The sequence below is a fragment of the Saccopteryx leptura genome, chromosome 10 (assembly GCF_036850995.1).
Source record: "Saccopteryx leptura isolate mSacLep1 chromosome 10, mSacLep1_pri_phased_curated, whole genome shotgun sequence".
NCBI lineage: Eukaryota > Metazoa > Chordata > Mammalia > Chiroptera > Emballonuridae > Saccopteryx > Saccopteryx leptura.
The window spans coordinates 6,630,260-6,652,827 of record NC_089512.1 but is presented as its reverse complement, the minus strand read 5'-3'; the positions used below and the strand labels follow the sequence as shown (position 1 = coordinate 6,652,827).

At 46.5% G+C, this 22,568-nt stretch overlaps 2 protein-coding genes across 4 annotated transcripts in view; both read right to left on the bottom strand.

Moving 5' to 3' along the window:
* Nucleotides 1–278: 278 nt before the first annotated feature.
* GPX1 (glutathione peroxidase 1) lies at nucleotides 279–1,394 on the bottom strand. Its single transcript, XM_066351441.1, has 2 exons — nucleotides 1,104–1,394; nucleotides 279–846 (listed from the first exon to the last, which is right to left on the bottom strand). Exons 1-2 carry the CDS (start codon nucleotides 1,344–1,346, stop codon nucleotides 487–489), a joined length of 603 nt encoding a protein of 200 aa, XP_066207538.1. The 5' UTR covers nucleotides 1,347–1,394; the 3' UTR covers nucleotides 279–486.
* A 1,393-nt stretch (nucleotides 1,395–2,787) lies between these two features.
* Nucleotides 2,788–22,568, bottom strand: part of RHOA (ras homolog family member A) — a 47,115-nt gene continuing 27,334 nt past the window's right edge. For all 3 annotated transcript variants that reach the window (XM_066351036.1, XM_066351037.1, XM_066351035.1), the window contains 4 exons: nucleotides 10,338–10,495; nucleotides 7,084–7,204; nucleotides 4,831–4,961; nucleotides 2,788–4,034 (listed from right to left, as the gene is read on the bottom strand). In XM_066351036.1, the coding sequence (XP_066207133.1) occupies nucleotides 3,861–4,034; nucleotides 4,831–4,961; nucleotides 7,084–7,204; nucleotides 10,338–10,493 (582 nt within the window). In that variant the 5' untranslated portion in view covers nucleotides 10,494–10,495 and the 3' untranslated portion in view covers nucleotides 2,788–3,860. The remainder of the gene's footprint in view (nucleotides 4,035–4,830; nucleotides 4,962–7,083; nucleotides 7,205–10,337; nucleotides 10,496–22,568) is intronic.

The following is a 22,568-nucleotide window of genomic DNA, read 5'->3' as shown; positions in this document are numbered from 1 at the left end:
TTAGGAAGTCAGCACTTGACTTGTCTTCCTATTTTTGGAGTAAGGGTTTTCTTTTTTAACAGGCCCTTGGGATGGCCCTATTGCATGTCCTGGGAGAGGGAGGACCACTGGGACAGGTGGACACGCAGAAGAACGGCTTCCACACACACAGAAGACAGGTTCGAGTTTGACCAGGAGTGTGTGTGTGTGTGTGTGTGTGGGGGGGCTCAAACTCCCTATGATAATGAGGTTAGTAGGAAAGGTGTCCCTGCTGACGCTGACAGAGGACGAACACACAGTTCTGCTGACACCCCACAATTTATTGTGAAAACTCATGGTGTGGCAGGGGGAGGCTAGAATGGACAGGACCGGGGCCCATGGTGGGGGGGTTCCTGGACATCAGGCATTCCTCCATGCAGAATGCAGGTTTAGAGGAAACACCATCATGAATGAAACCCCCAGCGGGCAGCGCTGTGACTGCCAAACAGCAGGGCTAGGAGGGGTGCCTTAGGCACTGCTGGGCCCCTGGGTCAGTAGGGCTTCGATGTCGGGCTCGATGTCAATGGTCTGAAAGCGGCGGCTGTATCTACGCACAGGCACCCCATCGCGGCCCACCAGGAACTTCTCAAAGTTCCAGGAGACATCATTGCGGCATACCGGAGACCAGGTGATGAACTTAGGGTCGGTCATGAGCGCAGTGGCATCATCACTGGGCGCTGGCAAAGCCTCCCGTAAGAAGGCAAAGAGAGGGTGCGCCTGCGCGCCGTTCACCTCGCACTTCTCGAAGAGTGTGAAGTTGGGCTCGAACCCGCCGCCAGGTCTGACATATTTGAGGGAATTCAGGATCTCTTCGTTCTTGGTGTTCTCCTGAGAGGGAAGAAGAGCGGCTGGGAGGGGCCCTCCAGGGGAAACCGTCTGACCACAAACAAGGGGATTTTGGATGACTCACTAGGCTCCTGGCCCTTTTTGCACAATCCGAGGCGGGCCGAACCCCAGCCTGGCCAAGCACCAGAAGGAGCGGGCCTGTGCCCGCCTCTCCGCGGCCGCGCCCCTAACCCCTGCCGCGCTCCTACCCCGGCGGCCCTACCACCCCGTCCTGCTCCGCTCCGCTCCGCCCGGCGCACCTGATGCCCGAACTGGTTGCACGGGAAGCCGAGCACGACCAAGCCCCGTGGCCCATGGCGCTGCTGCAGCTCGTTCATCTGGGTGTAGTCCCGGACCGTTGTGCCTCAGAGCGAGGCCACATTCTCAATGAGCAGCACTTTGCCCCGCAGGGAGCCCAGGCTCACAGGCTCCCCACCGCTCAGGGGGCGCGCAGAGAAAGAATACACGGAGCGCGCGGCCATCGCCAGCTGAGCCGCACACATGGCGTCAGTATAGAAACGAGGAGAGTGGGGACAAAGACACTAGGGGACCCAGGGCGCGCCTCCTTTTATCAAGCAGGCAGCATCACGTGGTACAGCCACTTTCCCGGCTGCTCCGCCCGCTTGGTTGGTCCCGCCTCATCCGGCCTCCCTGGACTGGTGACCAGCGAGGCGAGGGTGTGACCTGGCCGGATGCGGACACCGCCCAGACCGGGAGGAGCTGTGGGCAAGTCTGAGCCGGCCTAGGCAGTGCCGCGGTAGCGCCCCTGCAGCCGCCCGTTACCTAGATGGCGCACGGGCCAAGGTCTCAAAGATTGTGAGGGGTTGGGACCTGGCCCGGACAGCACTGGGCGCTGCTCCTGGCCACACAGCTCTCCCAGCTTATGCCATGTTACTATTCTTGCAGTATAGGCCCTATTGTTGCTGGATGCAGCTGCCAGCACCTGCCAAGGCAAGTTCTCTCTGCGATGAAGCTTAGTTGTTTCTGGAAGGTTAAGTGGGATGGTGGAGAATGCAAAAGCAGCGAGGGCTCAGGCCCCAAAACCATTCAGGGGCTGTCTGGAGCATGTTTGCATTAGGTCCCTGGGCTCCCTCCTCCTTTTACACCCCCAGTGTGCCATGGCCCATGGCCTGGAGTGGCCCTATGCCCAGGCATGGATGCAGACCCTGCTGATTTTAGGCCATCCATCACATCCAGTCAATTTCATCTGGAGCTCAGTCCTGGAAGTAAGTCACTCAATGGATAGGGAGAGAAAAATGTCACACTCATCTGTGAAGCAGAATGACTGCTTGGAGTGTTCCTCATGTCTCCTCAGTAAGCTGCATTCCACAACCCACCCCACTGAGCTTGAATGTGACATTGTTCTCATGTTCTTGGAGGGAGCTAGGCTGGTGCTCAATGAAGAAGGTGGTGGTGGTCCTGGCTGATTGGCTCAGTGGTAAGAGTGTTGGCCTGGCGTGTAGAAGTCCCGGGTTTGATTCCTGGCCAGGGCACACAGAAGCGCCCATTTGCTTCTCCACCCCTCCCCCTCTCCTTCCTCTCTGTCTCTCTCTTCCCCTCCTGTAGCAGGCTCCACTGGAGCAAAGATGGCCCAGGCGCTGGGGATGGCTCCTTGGCCTCTGCCCCAGGCGCTGGGGATGGCTCCTTGGCCTCTGCCCCAGGCGCTAGATTGGCTCTGGTCGCGACAGTGTGACGCCCGGAGGGGCAGAGCATCGCCCCCTGGTGGGCGTGCTGGGTGGATCCTGGTAGGGCACATGCGGGAGTCTGTCTGACTGTCTCTCCCGGTTTCTAGCTTCAGAAAAATACAAAAAAAAAGAAAAAAAGAAGGTGGTGGTGGGTAAGCTGTACTTTGCACCCTGAAGGAACCTTCCAAGGTGAGCTATTGAATAGAATGAGCCCATCTTCCCACTCCCAGCCCTGGAGAGAGGAACACAAACACCAGGATACAGGAAGTTTAGAAAACTGCCTTTATTCTATTAGTAGTTGGAAAAATTAACTGGTACAGAAAAAAAGTTTAGTCAGCTGGAGAGAAACCAGGGCCAGCCGAGAGAACTGGCGGCCCCTGGGAAGGAACGTGGATACAGCGAGGAGCAAGAGCACTGGGACGGAGAGGCAGACCCTGCAGTCTGGGTGAGACAGCTTGTGCCGCCTTCCCAAGTGTCTCAGTGCCTCAGGCATGAAACCAATTCCTGTTTGCTTAGCCCAGCTCTGAGGAGGGTACTGGGATATGTGGAGCTGAAAACAGGTGACATGGCCATCTTATCTCAGAGAAACTGACAAAGCGGGAATTTTAAAAATGAATTTTCCATCTGACTTTATTTTCAAATACACTTTCTTTTTTAAAAAACCAATACACTTTCTGTGGGAATGACAAATATCAGTATTAGGAAATCCAATTATACAAAAAATACTACATCTAGTCTGGGTAGATATATTTATTTTTTGGTAACATACATTAAGTGGCACTAATTACACAGTAACTATAAGGTAACTAACATGAAACCACATAACTGTAACTTTGCGACAGCTGCATGGACTGGGGTCTTTCTGGCTGAGCACATTTTGAAAAAAACTAGGTGCCCACTCCAAAGCTATGCCAATGAATCTGGTCAGGAGTCAAGTTTCTGAAGTGGTGACTCACCAGAGTACCTTGCAGCTGACAGATGACAGGTAAGACATGTTAGTTATGAAGTAGTTACAGCCTAATTCACAAAAGTTACCGTTTCTCTTTCTAGAAAGAAGCAAGAAGTTAAGAAATTCCTTGAATTAGCGCCTGGTGTGTCAAGGTGGGAGTGCAGAGGAGGGCTGTTAGCGGTGTCAGAGGGACCCCGGCGGGTCAGGTGGGTTGGACATCATTAATAATCATGGTTGGCTTCTAAATACTGGTAGCAAGATGACTTCTGATTTGTAATCTTAGGTAAATTAAAGATAAATGAAAAAGGCCAGTAATCATACACTAAGATTAATAAACAGCACTTCAAAATTAACCGCATCAAGGTTGTGCTTCCAGCAGGGTTTCACAAGACAAGGCACCCAGATTTTTTCTTCCCACGTCTGGCTTGCAGAGCAGCTCTCGTGGCCATTTCAAAAACCTCCCTCACTCCATCTTTGGTCTTTGCTGAACACTCCATGTACCCAAAAGCGCCAATCCTGTTTGCCATATCTCTGCCTTCTTCTGGTTTTACTGGCTCCTAGCAAAGAGAGAAGAGTGCTTTTAGTTAACAGTGTTATGTACATACAGTGAGTGAAGTGTCAAGTATTCCGATTCAGCTAAAAGACTTATTCTAGTAACCCTCTCAAATGAGCTCTTCTCTGTGAAGGGAGAGGCCAGAGAAGCCCTGGAGGGTTAAGTAGGAAATCAAGGAGAAAATGACTCAAGCTGTTGATCCAGGGTAAGGTCTTTCTGTAGTTAGCTTGACAGAGGACTGAATACCTATGGAAGGAAACAGATCCTGACCTTGACAATCGGAAAAGATTGTGGGAGAGCCTGTGCTCAAGACATCAGGGCACCCTTCCTACAATGGGGAAGTCCTGTCACTGGGCCACCTGACTTCTTAGAAGCCAAGATGCCACCTCCATCATTACCTTTATAAAGACATCACTGCTCTGTGTCAAGAATCCCAGCCCTCAGAATTTCCTAACCCTTCAGTTGCCACTAATTTATTTTTAGCCTCACAGGTACCAAAGTAGTAAATGAAGAGGGAAACCAAGAGCCTGATCAAGTTTCCGCAACTGGAGCATTGGTACTACTGTCACGGTCCCTTCTCAGGCAGGTAATCCTTGGGACGCAGCACTGCCTCACAGGAAATGTTCCATTTCATATGACCAGGCCCCATCAATGAGGCCCGATGGACACAGAAGCTTCCAGGAGTCTATGAAATAGCCAGCTTGGCCTGTGAGGGTTTCTGTTGGGCTCTCTGAGCATCCAAGCTTGGATCTCAGGTTCAAGGATGCTACGAGGAGAGAGAACCCTGCCCCAGACCGTGCCTGCTTCATCTTGGCTAGCTCTCGCCTTGTATGCTCATCATTCCGAAGATCCTTCTTGTTCCCAACCAGGATGATGGGCACGTTGGGACAGAAATGCTTGACTTCCGGAGTCCATTTTTCTGGGATGTTTTCTGAAAATGGTGAGATACACATAATTTGGGGATACGTAAAATTATATCTTAAAGGATTTCCAAGAGCCCTAATTAAACTGCAAAGAAATTACTTCAGAAGTATGCTGCACATTTAATAGAATCTCACTAGTTTTAACACTATGGGAAAAGGCAAAATCTAATCTTTTTAATTTTTTTTTGTATTTTTCCGAAGTGAGAAGCGGGGAGGCAGAGACAGACTCCCGCATATGCCCAACCAGGATCCATCCGGCATGCCCACCAGGGGGTGATGCTCTGCCCATGTGGGGCATCGCTCTGCTGCGGCCAGAGCCATTCTAGCGCCTGAGGCGGAGGCCATGGAGCCGTCCTTAGCGCCTGGGCTAACTTTGCTCCAATGGAGCCTTGGCTGCGGGAGGGGGAGAGAGAGAAAGAGAGGACAGAGAGGGGGGAGGGGAGAGAAGCAGATGGGTGCTTCTCCTGTGTGCCCTGACTGGGGATTGAACCCAGGACTTTCACACGCCAGGCTGATGTTCTACCGCTGAGCCAACCGGCCAGGGCAAAATCTAATCTCTTTAAGCACAGAATCCCTGGCTTTTCTCAGTCCCACCAAGCAGCACAGTTCTTGTGGAGGTGAGGCCCGGGTAAAGACTCTGGAGCTGCAAAGGATTCAGAACACAGGGTGACTCCACAATGGTGCCACCTGCCACATGGAGGGAGGCTCCCCACAGGCCACCCTCTCATTGATGGCAGTGGATTCTGACTCTAGCCCCATTCTGGAGCCGCACATGCTCTCTTACACCTTACTCATGGACCCTCAGCATGACCATGGCCCGTTCAAATGGCTCAAGGGTTTTGAAAATGAGTGATAACCAGCTGCAGCTTTATTATTTATTTATTTATTTTTACAAAGACAGAGAGAGAGTGAGAGAGAGGGATAGCTAGGGACAGACAGGAACGGAGAGAGATGAGAAGCATCAATCATTAGTTTTTCGTTGCGACACCTTAGTTGTTCATTGATTGCTTTCTCATATGTGCCTTGACTGTGGGCTTCAGCAAACCGAGTAACCCCTTGCTTAAGCCAGCGACCTTGGGTCCAAGCTGGTGAGCTATGCTCAAACAAGTTGAGCCCGCGCTTAAGCTGGCGACCTCGGGGTTTCGAACCTGGGTCCTCTGCATTCCAGTCTGATACTCTATCCACTCTGCCACTGCCTGGTTAGGCACCAGATGCAGCTTCTTGCCAATACTGTATTAATTGGGTATGGCTGTATGTACATCATGGTGAATGAGCATCCTGGGTTCAACCTACACCCTCACCTCAGGCACCTCAGTCAGGGAGGGCTATAAAATGGGGTTAATAGTACTACCTACCTTACATGGGTTATTCTGAGCCCATTCATACAAAGTACTTAGTATCATGATCATTTAAATGGTACTGATTGTAATTTAAGACTGATTTTACAAGTTAAGTGCTATTCTCTGACTTCAAGGCCTTGGTGCCTTGCTTTGTAAAGTGTGAGGTCAGCACTACTGGTCTTTCTCTGAAGCAAAGTGACTTCTGAAACATGTGGTACACTGAGCTAATGAAGCAGACAGGTTCAAGTCTCTTTATTAGTGAAGAAACTTTAGAAAAGGGCTAAAATAGAGCTTTAAAAACACTGCTGGGAAGTGGATAAAACGTCAGCCTGGAACACTGAGGTCGCAGGTTCAAAGTCCCAGGCTTGCCTGATCAAGGCACATATAGGAGTTGATGCTTCCTGCTCCTCCCCTTCTCTCCCTCTCTCTCCTAAAATGAATAAAGTCTTTAAAAAAAAACCAACACTGCCGGGAAAACAGCACGTCACCAGCCTAGCTGTCGGGAGGCAGCAGGGCTAATATGAAGAAGTACTAAAAAAGGTACAGACACCCAAGAAAGCCCTCCCCAAGTCATAGCCCAAAAGAGAGTTTCATATTTAGTATCTGAAATCCATATACTTTATAAAATAGACACATGGCAGCTATGGGAGATTACGCTAAAAAGGACCCAGGACGTTGATGATTCCTACTCTGATGCTCATGTCTGCCTGATGCGCAGAAAGGGCCTGAATAACAAGGAGTCGACCAGGCACACAGGCAGTGACAAAATTCAGGCTGCAGGGCCACTCACCTAAACTATCAGGGCTGTCAATGGAGAAACACATCAGTATAACATCTGTGTCCGGGTAGGAGAGAGGCCTCAAGCGATCATAATCTTCCTGCCCCGCTGTGTCCCACAAAGCCAACTCTACCTGTAATAGGAAGAATAAATAGAAAAGTAAAAGGTTAATCCCACTATCCACTTTCAAAAGGTGATGTTTACCATAGTAAATTCAAATGACACACTGTCCAAAACAGTAAAACACAGAAGTGTTCCACTTTCATTAGAATCAAGCCTGAAGGTGGAGGGTGTGTTTAAATTGCTTTAGGTTATAATTTCATAAAATCAGAATTTTTATAAACAGATACGAGAAATGTCTGAATGTGTGAATGAAAGCATCACTTTAAGGTAGAAGGATACTCTTCATGTCTGGGAACCTGCTCACCTTACTGTGCTGGGTGGGCAAACTGATGCCTGGACTCTGGACATAGGTCCTCCTCCACACTGTCTAGTACTACAGCCAGCCCTGAGCCTTCTTAGACTAGAGTGGATTTTCAACACCCTTTGTTCAGAGGCCCTTCAGGGCCCAAGGAGATCTCACTAGAATGTTTGGAATACCCTTCTTCCCTAGCACCTTCATAGCCTTATTTCAATTTCTAAATACCATTCCTTCTTTAAAGCTGATGGCTAACTGTCTCTTCCGCTCTCAGCCTCTGCCCCAGGACGCATCACCTGCAGCCTCCACAAGGCCACTTGCACTTGTATCATGAACACACCATCAGACATATGGATCCCCAATCCTCATAACTGGTCTGTCCTCAGAATGGTTATGTTCTTTCCCTCTCTTCCACATCCCATTCCCCTGGCCCCTCCAACCCTCCTGGATATTTAGGCAGACACATCCAACCCTGACTGTCTCCTGATAAATGGTTCCAGGGTGTTAGTACTTCCAAAGGCCTGTCTCCTGTCAGAATGGGCCTTTCCATTTTTCATAGACCTATTTCTGGGACCATGACTACCTCAAGTCCTGGATGGTTCCCAAGGCTCTATTACTACATACTCTTACACGAACATTCCCAGGCAGCACCCACTGAGGGGCCTACTGAGTTGCTCTGAGATAGTCAGCTAGGGTGTGATACTCTCTTCCAGAAAGCGCCTTACCTTTAGGGTTTCTTCTCCCTGCTAATGGGGCTCCCCTATCTTGCCAGGGTCAGGCATGTTCAGTGTTGGCAGTGCAAGAAAGATACTCATTGACCATTCCTCAAGGTTTTAAGTCAAGGTCTCTAAATTTCTTATAGGCAAGATCCTGGTTGTTCCAAGACTTCCAGGTACAGATGATGCTTCAAAGAAGATAGAAGAGCCAATACTTCTCCCAAAACATACATACAGGTAGAAAAGACTTTTCCAACTGACAGGTACAGACACACAGCAACCAACAGGTGCTCTTTCTGAAGGGAATGACAGGATAAAACCAGCAACACACATCCACTAAGCATTTGAGAAACCAACCTGACCCTGCTTCCCTCAAGCCACTGAGTCCTTCTGTGTATGTGTAGCAACCTAAGTTAGGAAGGCTGTTACATGACAGCAGGTGCAAAGATCTCAGCACATTTCCACTCAGTCTGTCATAACCATGCCATGTATCTTTACACAAAACCAATCTTTAAGACTTATAGAAATACCTATAGTCAAGCAACCACGCAGAGCTCTAACTGACTAAGACTGATTGGCAATACTCTAGTGATGAATCACATGCAGGGTAGGATCCAAAGATCTGTCAGGCTAAGATTTACTGTGTTTCTTACCCAATCTATTCTTGCCAGAGAAGTGTCTTGTGGTTCTTAACCATATGACAGCAATCACTGTGACCCACACTGCAACTGGATAAAACGGACTACAAACTGTTAAAGGAGGTATTGAGTTCAGCCCAATTTGTAAAAAGTATCTGGTGCTTACAAATGCTTTCAGTTATTTCTAGAACCCTGAAGTCACCCATAAAATCATTTAAACCATTTCATAAATGAAGGCAACTCAAGGGTTAGGTGGCTTATTCACAGTCACAGAACCATCAGGACACCCTATGAGGGACTCGAGAATTCTGAGCAGGTGGCCTGATGTGCTTTCTACACACAATGCCACAAACTGGGGCTAAGAAACATTGAATAGAAAGGAATAGTAAAAGCAGGAACATGACAAGGGAGAAAGGAGATGGAATATGGAAGTCAATTTACTAGGTGCTAGCAGTACAGACATAGGACTGAATGCCCAAGAGGACCGAGTATATTGGAGAAGAGTCCCTTGTTCTAGGTCCGCCCCCCCCCCCCCCCCCCGCTGACCCATCTGCATTGGGAATTTCATTCATATTCAAAAGTTGTACATAGAATGTTGGGTAAGATATTATTTTGAGCCTGACTGGGTGGTGGTGCAGCGGATAGAGCATTCGACTGGGACATAGAGGACCCAGGTTCAAAACCCCAAGGTCACAGTCTTGAGTGCAGGCTCAAAAGCTTGAGCAAGAGGTCACTTTCTCTGCTGTGGCCGCCAGTCAAGGCACACGTGAGAAAACAATCAATGAACAGCTAAGGTGATGCAATGAAAAACTTAAGTTTCTCATCTCTCTCATTTCCTGTCTGTCTGTCCCTCTCTGTCACACACAACAAAGATATTCTGACAACAAAAGGGAACAGAAGATAAAACATAAACACACACACAAATCCATTAGAGCTCTGTCCCAGTCTTGCCAGTGGGCTTTCAGGATAGACATAGACACTGTCCTCCCTTGCCAGTAAGACATATAGTAATTGAATCAACTGTAGCAGCAAGTTTATGTTAAAGTAAAAAAAAAAAAATTTAATTAAATGTGAAGATGTCTAAATGTCACACTACTGATACTATAGATCAGTATAACTCTTTGAGAAGCATAATCAATAAGAACCTCTCAACCTAGTAATCTCCTATTTCAGCACTTAATGAAATACTATGACAGAATAAAAAGAAGTCCATTCATACAAAGTGTTTCATTTCAAATATAAACACAGTTGAAAAAAGCACATATACTAAGACTTTCCCACATGGAATACATATGAATATGGACAAAGTATATATGCTAGCAGTTAAAAATGAACAAACATGAGCTAAGATAACAGGATGAGAATGAATTTCTCATTCTGACATTTTTGTTATTGTTACAATGTGTACTGAGAGACAAAAAGGCCTAATTCTCTACAGGCTCTATGAACAGCCTAACATGTAAAATTAGTACCAGTTATGAAAAGTGTACTCACCTGCTTTCCATCCACTTCAATATCTGCCACATAGTTCTCAAACACTGTAGGTACATATACCTCTGGAAACTGGTCCTTGCTAAAAACAATGAGCAAGCAAGTCTTACCACAGGCTCCATCACCAACAATCACCAATTTCTTTCGGATGGCAGCCATTGCTGAAACATAAGACAAAATATTATCTAGAGTGCACAAAAAGACATAATAGCTTCAGGCTAGGACACTCTTTACTGACTATGGTGCACAAGCCTCTATTAGCACACGCAAATACAAAATGCTAATAATATACCTTTCCAGTTGGCACCAAAAGGTCGTATTTAAAACCTATAATCAACATTATAAAAAACTGAAACCTTTTCCCTAATATTAGAAACAAGACTAAGATGTCCACTTATGCCACTTTTATCTAATATGATACTGGAAGCAATTAGGCAAGAAAATGAAATAAAGACATATACATATATTGGAAAGGAAGAAGTCAAACTATTTCAATTCATAGACAATAAGATCTTTTTTTCTTTAAATTTTGTTTATTGATTTTAGAGAGGGAAGGAGGGAGGGAGAGAGGGAGGGAGGGAAGGAAGGAAGGAGGGAGGGAGAGGAAGAGAGATATGTGAGAAAGAGAGAAACACCAATCTGTGCCTATAGGTGTATCAGGACAATGCTTTAACCAACCAAGCTATCTGGCCAGGGTAAGATCTTATATATGGAAAATCCTATGGAAACCACTAATAAAACTATTAGAACTAATAAAAAATAATATGACAAAGTTATAGGACGAAAGACGAACTTACAAAAATCAATTGCAGTTCTATATACTAGCAGTGAATGAATTAAAAATAAATTCAGGAAGAAGGAATAAATTCAAAATAAGTACAAAACTTACTCTGAAAACTACAAATACTGTTGAGAGAAATTAAAGTCTGAATAAAAGGAAAGATATTCATGTTTATGAAGTGCAAGACCGTAAAGAACAAAGTTGTAAGACTCTTAATTCTCGACTTCAAAACTTACTACATGGCCCTGGCCGGTTGGCTCAGTGGTAGAGCGTCGGCCTGGCGTGCAGAAGTCCCGGGTTCGATTCCCAGCCAGGGCACATAGGAGAAGCGCCCATCTGCTTCTCCACCTTTCCCCCTCTCCTTCCTCTCTCTCTCTCTCTTCCCCTCCCACAGCCAAGGCTCCATTGGAGCAAAGATGGCCCGGGCGCTGGGGATGGCTCCTTGGCCTCTGCCCCAGGTGCTAGAGTGGCTCTGGTTGTGACAGAGCGACTCCCAGGAGGGGCAGAGCATTGTCCCCTGGTGGGCAGAGCATCGCCCCCTGGTGGGCGTGCTGGGTGGATCCCGGTCGGGCGCATGCGGGAGTCTGTCTGACTGTCTCTCCCCGTTTCCAGCTTCAGAGAAATAAAAAAATAAAAAAAAAAACATTTCTGTTGCTTTATACCCATTCACTCGCTTAAATTCTTCCAAACTGCCTTCTGTCCAAACTTTACTAAAAAACAGTCTCTGAAATCACCAAAAGGCCTACTACCTGCACAAAACCCAGTCCTCATTCTCCTGGATATTTTTTTGCTGCAACTTTATCTCCCTGTCCTTGGTCCTACCTCCTTGACGTGCTGGTTTTTAATTTTTCTGTCTCTTAAGCTATAGGCTCCACACAACATTATTCCTTTCAAGATTTTTTTTTTTAAAGTTTTTATTTATTGATTTGAGAGAGAAAGAGAGAGAGAGAGAGAGAGAGAGAGAGAGAGAGAGAGAGAGAGAGAAGGGGTGGAAGCAGCACAAAGCATCAACTCATAGGACCAAGTTGCTTCTTGTATGTGCCTTGTCTGGGCAAGCCTGGGATTTCAAACTAGCAACCTCAGCATTCCAGGTCAGGCAAGGTGTTTTTTTCTCTTCTTCCTTTCCCCCTCATTCTCCTAATACCTATCTCTGGGGATTTTAATTCTTCAAATACCACTACTTCTATGCACATGGTTCTCAAATCTCTCTGATCCAGTCCCTATTCTCAAAATCCGGACACACCTCTAATCTCTGTGCTCTACTTGGACCTCAAATTCAATGTCTCCAGCCTGACTGGTGGTGGCACAGTGGATAGAGCTGTTAACCTGGGACATGGAGGTCCCAGGTTCAAAACTCTAAGGTTGCCAGCTTGAGCCCAAAGGTCGCTGGCTTGAGCAAAGGGCCACTGGCTCAAATTAAGCCCCCTCTCTGCCCAGTCAAGGCATGTATGAGAAGCAATCAATAAACAACTAAAGTGCTGCAACTACAAGTTGATGCTTCTCTTTTTCTCTTTCTCAAAAATAAATAAATAAAAATAAAAATAAAATCAATGTCTTCAAGACATCATCCCATCCCAACCCCTCAAATATCTTCCCAGTTCCCCCAGTCTTGGTGGTGAAAATAAAATTACATTCCTGCACACTCAGCTAACTATAGAAACCCTGGGAGTTAATCAATCCTCTTACTTACTTTGCTCTTCACAGGATGTCATCTGTCAAGTTCTAGGGAATGCTAGCCCTTCATGGGTCTTATTTTCACCACTACCCCTTTCCATTCCCACAGCCACCTTTTTGTTGAAGTCTTCAGTACTACCTACCTGGAAAAGAGCAAAATCCCAACTGCTCTTCTTACTTCCCTTTTATCCTACCCACTGCAGGCAAATTCTCCATTCCTCTGCCTGAACTTCAGTCTGCAATGCCTTTGCTCAAAGGCCTTCAGAAGGTCCTCAATGCCAAAATTAGATCAGAACACCCATCCTTCCCTTTAGGGCCCTCTAAAAGTCTAACAGCAACCAATTTTTCCTCCCACCTTCTCTCCATTCCTTATCACACACCTGGTACCATTAATTGGCCTTGTATAACTCTTCCACTTCAACTCAAAGCAATGCCTTCTTTGAAAATTTCTTCCTTTTCCCTAGAAAAGAACACTTTACCTGCCCATCCAAAGCCCATTTCTGGTCCTATATCTTTCACACTCAAAAATCAGATGTGGCATCCAAGTGGGGCTTGGACCCTCTCTTAGTCTTACCTCAGTTCAACCACTTTTACCAGGCATCCTACTCTATTGTGAGAGAAGTAGCAACTATATTTCTATGTGCTTGACTCACTCATTCCTGAAGTGTCAATTCCTTAGGACTGAGACCCTTTCTGGTTTAGCCAATCCTACATGAAGCTCTATCCCAAGCTGCATTAATGTGGCAAAGACATGCTGAATGGGATCCATGTACAGAGAGAAAAATAAAAGCCTAAAGAAGCATGTTTCCCCTAAATACAAAAACCCCAACTCCTTGGCCCTCTCTGATCAATATTTTCTTGAAACAATGAAACAGTGACTATGTGGTTTTTTTTTAAACAGGACTCAGAGGATAGGAAACGTGCAAAAAATAAATTATAAAACAGTAAAGAATCAGAAGACTGAAATTCCAGTCAAACTACCATGGGCCAACCACAAAAATAATGAAAAAGACTTCTAGGACCCAGGTTCGATTCCCGGCCAGGGCACACAGGAGAAGCGCCCATTTGCTTCTCCACCCCTCCGCCGCACTTTCCTCTCTGTCTCTCTCTTCCCCTCCCGCAGCCAAGGCTCCATTGGAGCAAAGATGGCCCGGGCGCTGGGGATGGCTCTGTGGCCTCTGCCCCAGGCGCTAGAGTGGCTCTGGTCGCAATATGGCGACGCCCAGGATGGGCAGAGCATCGCCCCCTGGTGGGCAGAGCGTTGCCCCGTGGTGGGCGTGCCGGGTGGATCCCGGTCGGGCGCATGCGGGAGTCTGTCTGACTGTCTCTCCCCGTTTCCAGCTTCAGAAAAATGAAAAAAAAAAAAAAAAAAAGAAAAAGACTTCAGTGTCAAATACTATTTGGACTTGTATATGTGCTATACTCAGTAGAGAATTTCAATGACATTCCTTTGAAAAAACAGACTACCAAAGTATGTCAGCCTGAAGCTACTCTTGCCTGACTTACTACGATGTTTTTGGAGTCTCAACATTCCAGCTTCTCTACTTTGATCTACTTTAGATCTGATATACCAGATATAATGCTTGCAACCTGCCTTTCAAAAGCCAATTTTAAGTACATACTTCCTACTATCACTATATTGTAAATGGATCCTTCATGGATGATTGAAATCATCTCTGTAAAATGCTGCCAGAAAGTCAAGTAGCACCACAGCTAAAGCTCTTTGTAATGGTAAACCAAGAATATATATCGGGCCCAGCCCTGCTCTTTATGAGGTCAGGAAAATTCTCTGGGAGGGAATACATGCAGCATCAGTGGCTGTGCCCTCTCTCAAAATCAACCACAAGAATGAGGCCCTGGCCGGTTGGCTCAGTGGTAGAGCATCGGCCTGGCGTGCAGGAGTTCTGGGTTTGATTCCCGGCCAGGGCACACAGGAAAAGTGCCCATCTGCTTCACCCCTCCATCTCTCCTTCATCTCTGTCTCTCTCTTCCCCTCCCGCAGCCGAGGCTCCACTGTAGCAAAGTTTGCCAGGGCACTGGGGATGGCTCCTTGGCCTCTGCCTCAAGCACTAGAATGGCTCTGATTGTGGCAGAGCGACGCCCCAGATGGGTAGAGCATCGCCCCCTGGTGGGCATGCCGGGTGGATCCCGGTCAGGCGCATGCAGGAGTCTGTCTGACTGCCTCTGTTTCCAACTTAAGCAAAATACAAAAAATTAAAAAATATATATTAAAAAAAAAATCAACCACAAGAATGAGAAATGAAGAAGGTGACCCAAGCCTGACCAGGTGGTGGCGCAGTGGATGGAGCATCAGACTGGGATGTGGAAGGACCCAGGTTCGAGACCCCGAGGTCGCCAGCTTGAGCGCGGGCTCATCTGGCTTGAGCAAAGAGCTCACCAGCTTAGACCCAAGGTCGCTGGCTCCAGCAGGGGGTTACTTGGTCTGCTAAGGCCTGCGGTCGGGGCACATGTGAGAAAGCAATCAATGAACAACTAAGAAGTCACAACGCGCAACGAGAAACTAATGATTGATGCTTCTCATCTCTCTCCGTTCCTGTCTGTCTGTCCCTGTCTATCTCTGCCTCTGTAAAAAAAAAAAAAAAAAAAAAAAAAGAAGGTGTCCCACACTTGGATATGGAGCCTGCCTTGCCTCTGGTGCTTTGCCTTGGTAACAGACATTTACTATTTTACAGGCAACAAGAAAGGCTACAGTCCTCCTGGTATATTGTCACTCTTGAAGTTACTGAGACCATACCAAAAAAGTCAGTATGTCCTTCTCTGTGTCCAGAATGCTTTGTTTTAAGGTACACCAATAGGATGAACTCAACAACGGCACAGTTCTGTGGCTGGCATTCAATGATCTGGTGGTTAAAGCATAAAATACAATAGAAAACCTGTTAAATGTTATTTAAGGGTTTCTATGAACAAGCAGGAACCTTTGTTTTATTTGTCCAAGGACTAAACATCACAGATTGGCTCCTCACTGGCACTCAAGAAGACAGTGCTGGCCTTGCTGCTGAGCAGCACAGTGCTGAGAACAAATGGCAAGAGCTCATCCTCTGGAAACCACCATCTTCCTCCCACAAGAGGAAATAGGGCTGTCTGGACATAAACATCCTCCCCTGAGCAGCACCGAGCACAGAGGGTAAGAATGCCTTTTTCTGTGCGATGTGCAAACCCCGGTTGTCAGGGTCACAGGTACTCAAAGCAATGTGTTTTTCAGGGTGACTTCCTCTGTTGGCAATGATGATGAAGCACTTTCCAAGGCACAGGACGCCTTGCGCTGGTATATCACAATGCACTTCCTATCCATTTGATAGGAAGTGATTTGATTCTGAACTTCCTGAGGCAGGTATAATTATCACTCATTTCCATTTTACCAATGGGGAAAGAAGCTTAGAGTTTCTAGATTTTGCTGAGTGTTAAGGCCAGTATGTTATTAAAATACATTCATTTTCAAGCTGCAAAACTTCTCTGGCATAAGGTACAGTTCCCACCTGCTTTTAGAGAGGTTGCTGGAATATAACTTGTGCAACTGGGATAGACAACAAAGGATTCACTCAATGCAAAAGAGGCCTACAAATCAATCATACTCAAACTCCATTAGTCTAAATTTCTGTCAGTAAACAGATAAACTAGACCAAGTCTACTCAGCAAAGTTGTCATGGAAACCTTGTGTCCACCAACAGCCATGTAGGACATCTAACTGGTCATATGGGGTGGGGTGGGGATAGGAAACAATATGTAAAAAAGAAAGTATTCTGCCCTGACTGGATAGCTCAGTTGGCTACACACACACACACACACAATCTTTCTTTCTTTTTTTTAAATCTTTCTTAAGAAATAGATTTTAAAATATTCACATACCACACAATTTATCCATTTAAACTAACGAGTCAGGGGATTTAAATGTACAATATAGTGATTATGGTTTTTTGTTTTGTTTTTTTTTATTTATTTATTCATTTTTAGAGAGGAGAGAGAGACAGAGAGGGAAAGAGAGGAGAGAGAGACAGAGAGAGAGAGGGGGGAGGAGCTGGAAGCATCAACTCCCATATGTGCCTTGACCAGGCAAGCCCAGGGTTTCGAACCGGCGACCTCAGCATTTCCAGGTCGATGAAATATATATTACATATAAATTGACCTGTGGTGGTGCAGTGGATAAAGCGTCGACCTGGAAATGCTGAGGTCGCCGGTTCGAAACCCTGGGCTTGCCTGGTCAAGGCACATATGGGAGTTGATGCTTCCAGCTCCTCCCTCCTTCTCTCTCTCTGTCTCTCTCTCCTTCTCTGTCTCTCTCTCTCTCCCCCCCTCCCCTCTCTATCTCCTCTCTAAAAATGAATTAAAAAAAACAACAAAACTGTTACCAGAAAAAATTTAAATGTATTTTTCATTTACAGTTGACATAAATATATTAGTTTTAGGGGTACAACGTAGTGACTGGACATTTATACACCATAAAAAGTGATTGTCCAGCCTGAACAGGTGGTGGCGCAGTGGATAGAGCGTCGGACTGGGATGCAGAGGACTCAGGTTCGAGACCCCGAGGTCGCCAGCTTGAGCATGGGTTCACCTTGTTTGAGCAAAAGCTCACAAGCTTGGACCCAAGGTCTCTGGCTCGAGCAAGAGGTTACTCAGTCTGCTGAAGACCCGCGGTCAAGGCACATATGAAAAAGCAATCAATGAACAACTAAGGTCTTGCAACGAAAAACTAATAATTGATGCTTCTCATCTCTCTGCATTCCTGTCTGTCTGTCCCTGTCTATCCCTCTCTCTGACTCTCTCTCTGTCCCTGTAAAAAAAAAAAAAAAAAAGTGCCCCAATAGGTGTAGTACCCATCAGATACCATACATAGTTATTACAATATTATTGACTATATTCCCTAAGTTGTAATTTTTTTTTTGGTATTTTCTGAAGTTGGAAACGGGGAGGCAGTCAGACAGACAGACTCCCACATGCGCCTGATCAGGATCCACCTGGCATGCCCACCAGGAGGCGATGCTCTGCCCATCTGGGCCATTGCTCTGATGCAACCAGAGACATTCTAGCGCCTGAGGCAGAGGCCATGGAGCCATCCCCAGCACCCGGGCCAACTTTGCTCCAATGGAGCCTCAGCTGCAGGAGGGGAAGAGAGAGACAGAGAGGAAGGAGAGGGGGAGGGGTGGAGAAGCAGATGGGCGCTTCTCCTGTGTGCCCTGGCTGGGAATCGAACCTGGGACTCCTGCACGCCAGGCTGACGCTCTACCACTGAGCCAACCAGCCAGGGCCCCTAAGCTGTAATTTTATAACTGGCATCTTATACCTTTTTTTTTTTTTTTTTTTTACAGAGACAGAGAGTCAGAGAGAGGGACAGACATAGACAGGAACGGAGAGATGAGAAGCATCAATCATTAGTTTTTCGTTACGCGTTGCAATACCTTAGTTGTTCATTGATTGATTTTTCATATGTGCCTTGACTGCGGGCCTTCAGCAGACCCAGTAACCTCTTGGTCGAGCCAGCGACCTTGGGCTCAAGCCTGTGAGCTTGGGGTCACGAACCTAGGTCTTCCACATCCCAGTCTGAAGATCTATCCACTGCGCCAGCGCCTGGTCAGGCATCTTGTACTTTTTTTTTTTTAAAGATTTTATTTTATTCATTTTAGAGAGGAGAGAGAGAGAGAGAGAGAGAGAAGGGGGGAGGAGCAGGAAGCATCAACTCCCATATGTGCCTTGACTAGGCAAGCCCAGGGTTTTGAATCGGAGATGTCAGCATTCCAGGTCGACGCTTTATCCACTGCGCCACCACAGATCAGCCAGGCATCATGTACTTTTTAATCCCTGTGACCCTTTTCATCCATCCCCCTAACCCCCCCTCCCATCTGGTGACCACCAATTTGTTCTCTTATCTATAGCAAAAGTTATTTTTAAGTTAAAAAAAAAAAAGTCTAGAAGGGTGGCAAAGACTGTTTGTCCATCTGCCTCAGTATCTTCCATTCCCCTTCCTAATCAGATGGCTGCCAATAATGAAGACTACATTTCCCCTGCCTCTGTTGCAGCTAGGTGGTGAGGTTATTAAGGTCTGGCCAATAGGATGCACACAGAATTGAGGCAGGAGAGGAAGAACTGCTAGAGCAGCATTTTGAGATTAGAGAACAGGATCTAGCATGCAAGTGGAGGAGCTGACCATGCATACAGACTATGGACTCCTGAGGAACTGCTCCACAGTAACAGAGGAGGAAGCGCGCTATACCTCCAAGTGCAGGTGAGTGAGGAGATGTAGTGGTAGACTCTCAATTACCTTTACTTTCTCAATGTAAGAAGCAACATCATCAGTTAACAGTGAGGCTGGGGAAGGGAAATAAAAGGTTTGAGCTAAAGGATATGGTGCTATATTGTCCTAAAAACAGGAGGATGAACTATAGAATCTTAAGAGGACTGCTAGGCAGTGCTTCAGGCCGCCTTTGAGGTTAGCGGTCATGAGTTCACCATAAGACAAGTCAGTGTGTTTTTTCCTTTTCCAACTACATTCAGTTACAGGTATAAAATAAGTGAAGAGTTAAATTTAATCAGGGCTGAGGTTTTGCCAGATAAGATGAAATGAGTAAGGAAAAGAGAGTTGAGAATACATACAAGGAGATGATTACAATAATGAACTATGAACTCTTAAGAAAATGGGAACTGGATGTGATAAGGAACAGTAAAAGGACAGTAAGATCAATAGATTTTAAGCCTCAATGGAGTTAAAGAATTGGGGAGTCTGAGAATTAAAGGAAAAAAGCCATAAAAAGAACACACTATTATTATTGTAGAGGGCAACGTCTTTGTAAGGCCACCGGCAACACCTATTAGAATTTAAACTACATATACCATTTAAACCAGCAATTCTACTTATAAGAATTTAGCTTACAAATATATTCCCACGTGGATGCAAATATTTACTTTCATGAATGAATACTTCAGCCCTGGCCAAGTAGCTCATTTGGTTAGAGCAGGGGTCGGGAACCTTTCTGGTTGAGAGAGCCATGAACGCCACATATTTTAAAATGTAATTTCATGAGAGCCATACAATGACCCGTGTATGTTACGCATTATCCAATAAAAATTTGGTGTTGTCCTGGAGGACAGCTGTGATTGGCTCCAGCCACCTGCAACCATGAACATGAGCAGTAGGAAATGAATGGATTGTAATACATGAGAATGTTTTATGTTTTTAACATTATTTTTTTTATTAAAGATTTGTCTGCGAGCCAGATGCAGCCATCAAAAGAGCCACATCTGGCTCACGAGCCATAGGTTCCCAACCCCTGGGTTAGAGCATCATCCCAATAAACTAAGGTTGAGGGTTTGATTCCTGGCCAGCGCACATACAAGAATCAACCAATGAAAGCATAAATAAGTGAAATAACCGACTGATGTTTCCGTCTCTCTCTCAAAATAATTAATTTTAAGTAACATTAAAAAGAAAGAGATAAAGAGAAAGAAAGGAGGGAAAAAAGGGAGGGAAGGGAGGAAGAGAGGGAGGGAGGGAAGGAGGGAAGGAAGGAGAACACTTCAGCTCTGACTACGTAGCTTGATTGGTTGAAGCATTGTCCAGATGTGCCAAAGTTTGATTCCAGGTAAGGACGCATACAATAATCAAGTCAGTGCGTGCATAGCTAGACTGGGTCAACAGATATTTATGCATGCGTGTGTGTCTCCCTTCCTCTCTCTAAAATCAACTAAATAAAAGAATGAACACTTCAACAATACCTGTAATATAAAAGACTAGCAACAACCTAAATGTTGCCACTTAAAAAAAAAAAAAAAAGACTTTACTGATTGATTTTACAGAGAGATGAGAGAGGGGCACAGGGAGCAAGTATCAACTCATAGTTGCTTCACTTTAGTTGTTCACTGATTTGTTGCTTGTTGTATGTGCCCTGACTAGGCAAGCCCAGGGTTTGGAACTGGTGACCTCAGCATTCGAGGTTGACACTATTCACTGTGTCATCACAGGCCAGTCCTAGATGTCCCTTGAGGACTGGTTAAGTATCTTGTGAATATATTCATATAATGGGCATATTATGCAATCATTAAAAAAATAAATTTGTTAACAAATGACCTCAAAGATAAATTATTAAATGAAGAAACATGCTGCCTGACCAGTGGTGGCACAGAGGATAGAGCATCAACCTAGAACACTAAGGTCCGAGGTTTGAAACCCCAAAGTTGCTGGCCTAAATGCAGGCTCATCTGGATTGGGCATAGGGTCGCTGGCTTGAGCAAGGGGTCACTGGCTCAGCTGGAACCCCCTGGTCAAGGCATGTATAAGAAGCAATCAATGAACAACTAGAGTGCCACAATTACAAGTTAATGCTTCTCATCTCTCTCCCTTTCAGAAAGAAGAAAGAAAGAAGAAAGAGAAAGAAAAAGAAAGGAAGAAAGGAAGAGGGAGGGAGGGAGGGAGGGAGGGAGGGAGGGAGGGAGGGAGGGAGGGAGGAAGGAAGGAAGGAAGGAAGGAAGGAGCTCATTATGTACACTGCCACACCACTGTGTGATAGTGGGATGTATAGGATATAGAACAGGGCTTGGGTCTGACTAGGTGGTGGCGCAGTGGATAAAGCGTCGGACTGGGATGCAGAGGACCCAGGTTCGAGACCCCAAGGTCGCCAGCTTGAGCGCGGGCTCATCTGGTTTGAGCAAAAAGCCCACCAGCTTGAACCCAAGGTTGCTGGCTCCAGGAAGGGGTTACTCGGTCTGCTGAAGGCCCGCGGTCAAGGCACGTATGAGAAAGCAATCAATGAACAACTAAGGTGTTGCAAAGCGCAATGAAAAAAACCCTAATGATTGATGCTTCTCATCTCTCTCCGTTCCTGTCTGTCTCTGTCTATCCCTCTCTCTGACTGTTTCTGTAAAAATTAAAAAAAAAAAAAAAAGAACAGGGCTTGGGCCCTGGCCAGTTGGCTCAGTGGTAGAGCGTCGGCCTGGTGTGCGGAAGTCCTGGGTTTGATTCCCGGCCAGGGCACACAGGAGAAGCGCCCATCTGCCTCTCCACCCCTACCCCACTCCTTCCTCTCTGTCTCTCTCTTCCCCTCCCACAGCCAAGTCTCCACTGGAGCAAAGTTGGCCCGGGCGCTGAGGATGGCTCCATGGCCTCTGCCTCAGGCTCTAGAATGGCTCTGGTTGCAAAAGAGCGACGCCCCAAATGGGCAGAGCATCGCCCCCTGGTGGGCATGCCAGGTGTATCCCGGTTGGGCGCATGCGGGAGTCTGACTGCCTCCCAGTTTCCAACTTCAGAAAAATACCAAAAAAAAAAAGAGAACAACGAACACTGGTATATGCACAGACTCTCAAAAACACACACAGGAAAAAAAAACACACACAGAGGAAACTTTTTTTTTGGGGGGGAAGGGATTTTCCTGAAGTTAGAAGCTGAGAGTAGGACTCCCGCATGCGCCCAACTGAGATCCACCCGGCATGCCCACTAGGGCTGGGGCATCACTCTGTTTTGGCTGGAGCCATTCTAGCACCTGAGGTGGAGTCCTCAGCACCTGGGCCAGCTTTGCTCCAGTGGAGCCTTGGCTGCGGGAGGGGGAGAGAGAAATAGAAAGTAGAGGGGGAAGGGTGGAGAAGCCGATGGGCGTTTCTCCTGTGTGCCCTGACCAGGAATCGAACCTGGGACTTCTGCACGCCAGGCCGATGCTCTACCACTGAGGCAACTGGCCAGGGCCGGAAACATTTTTTTGGTTTAATTATTTATTTATTCATTTTAGAAAGGACAGAGAGAGAGAGAGAGAGAGAGAGAGGAGAGAGACAGAGAG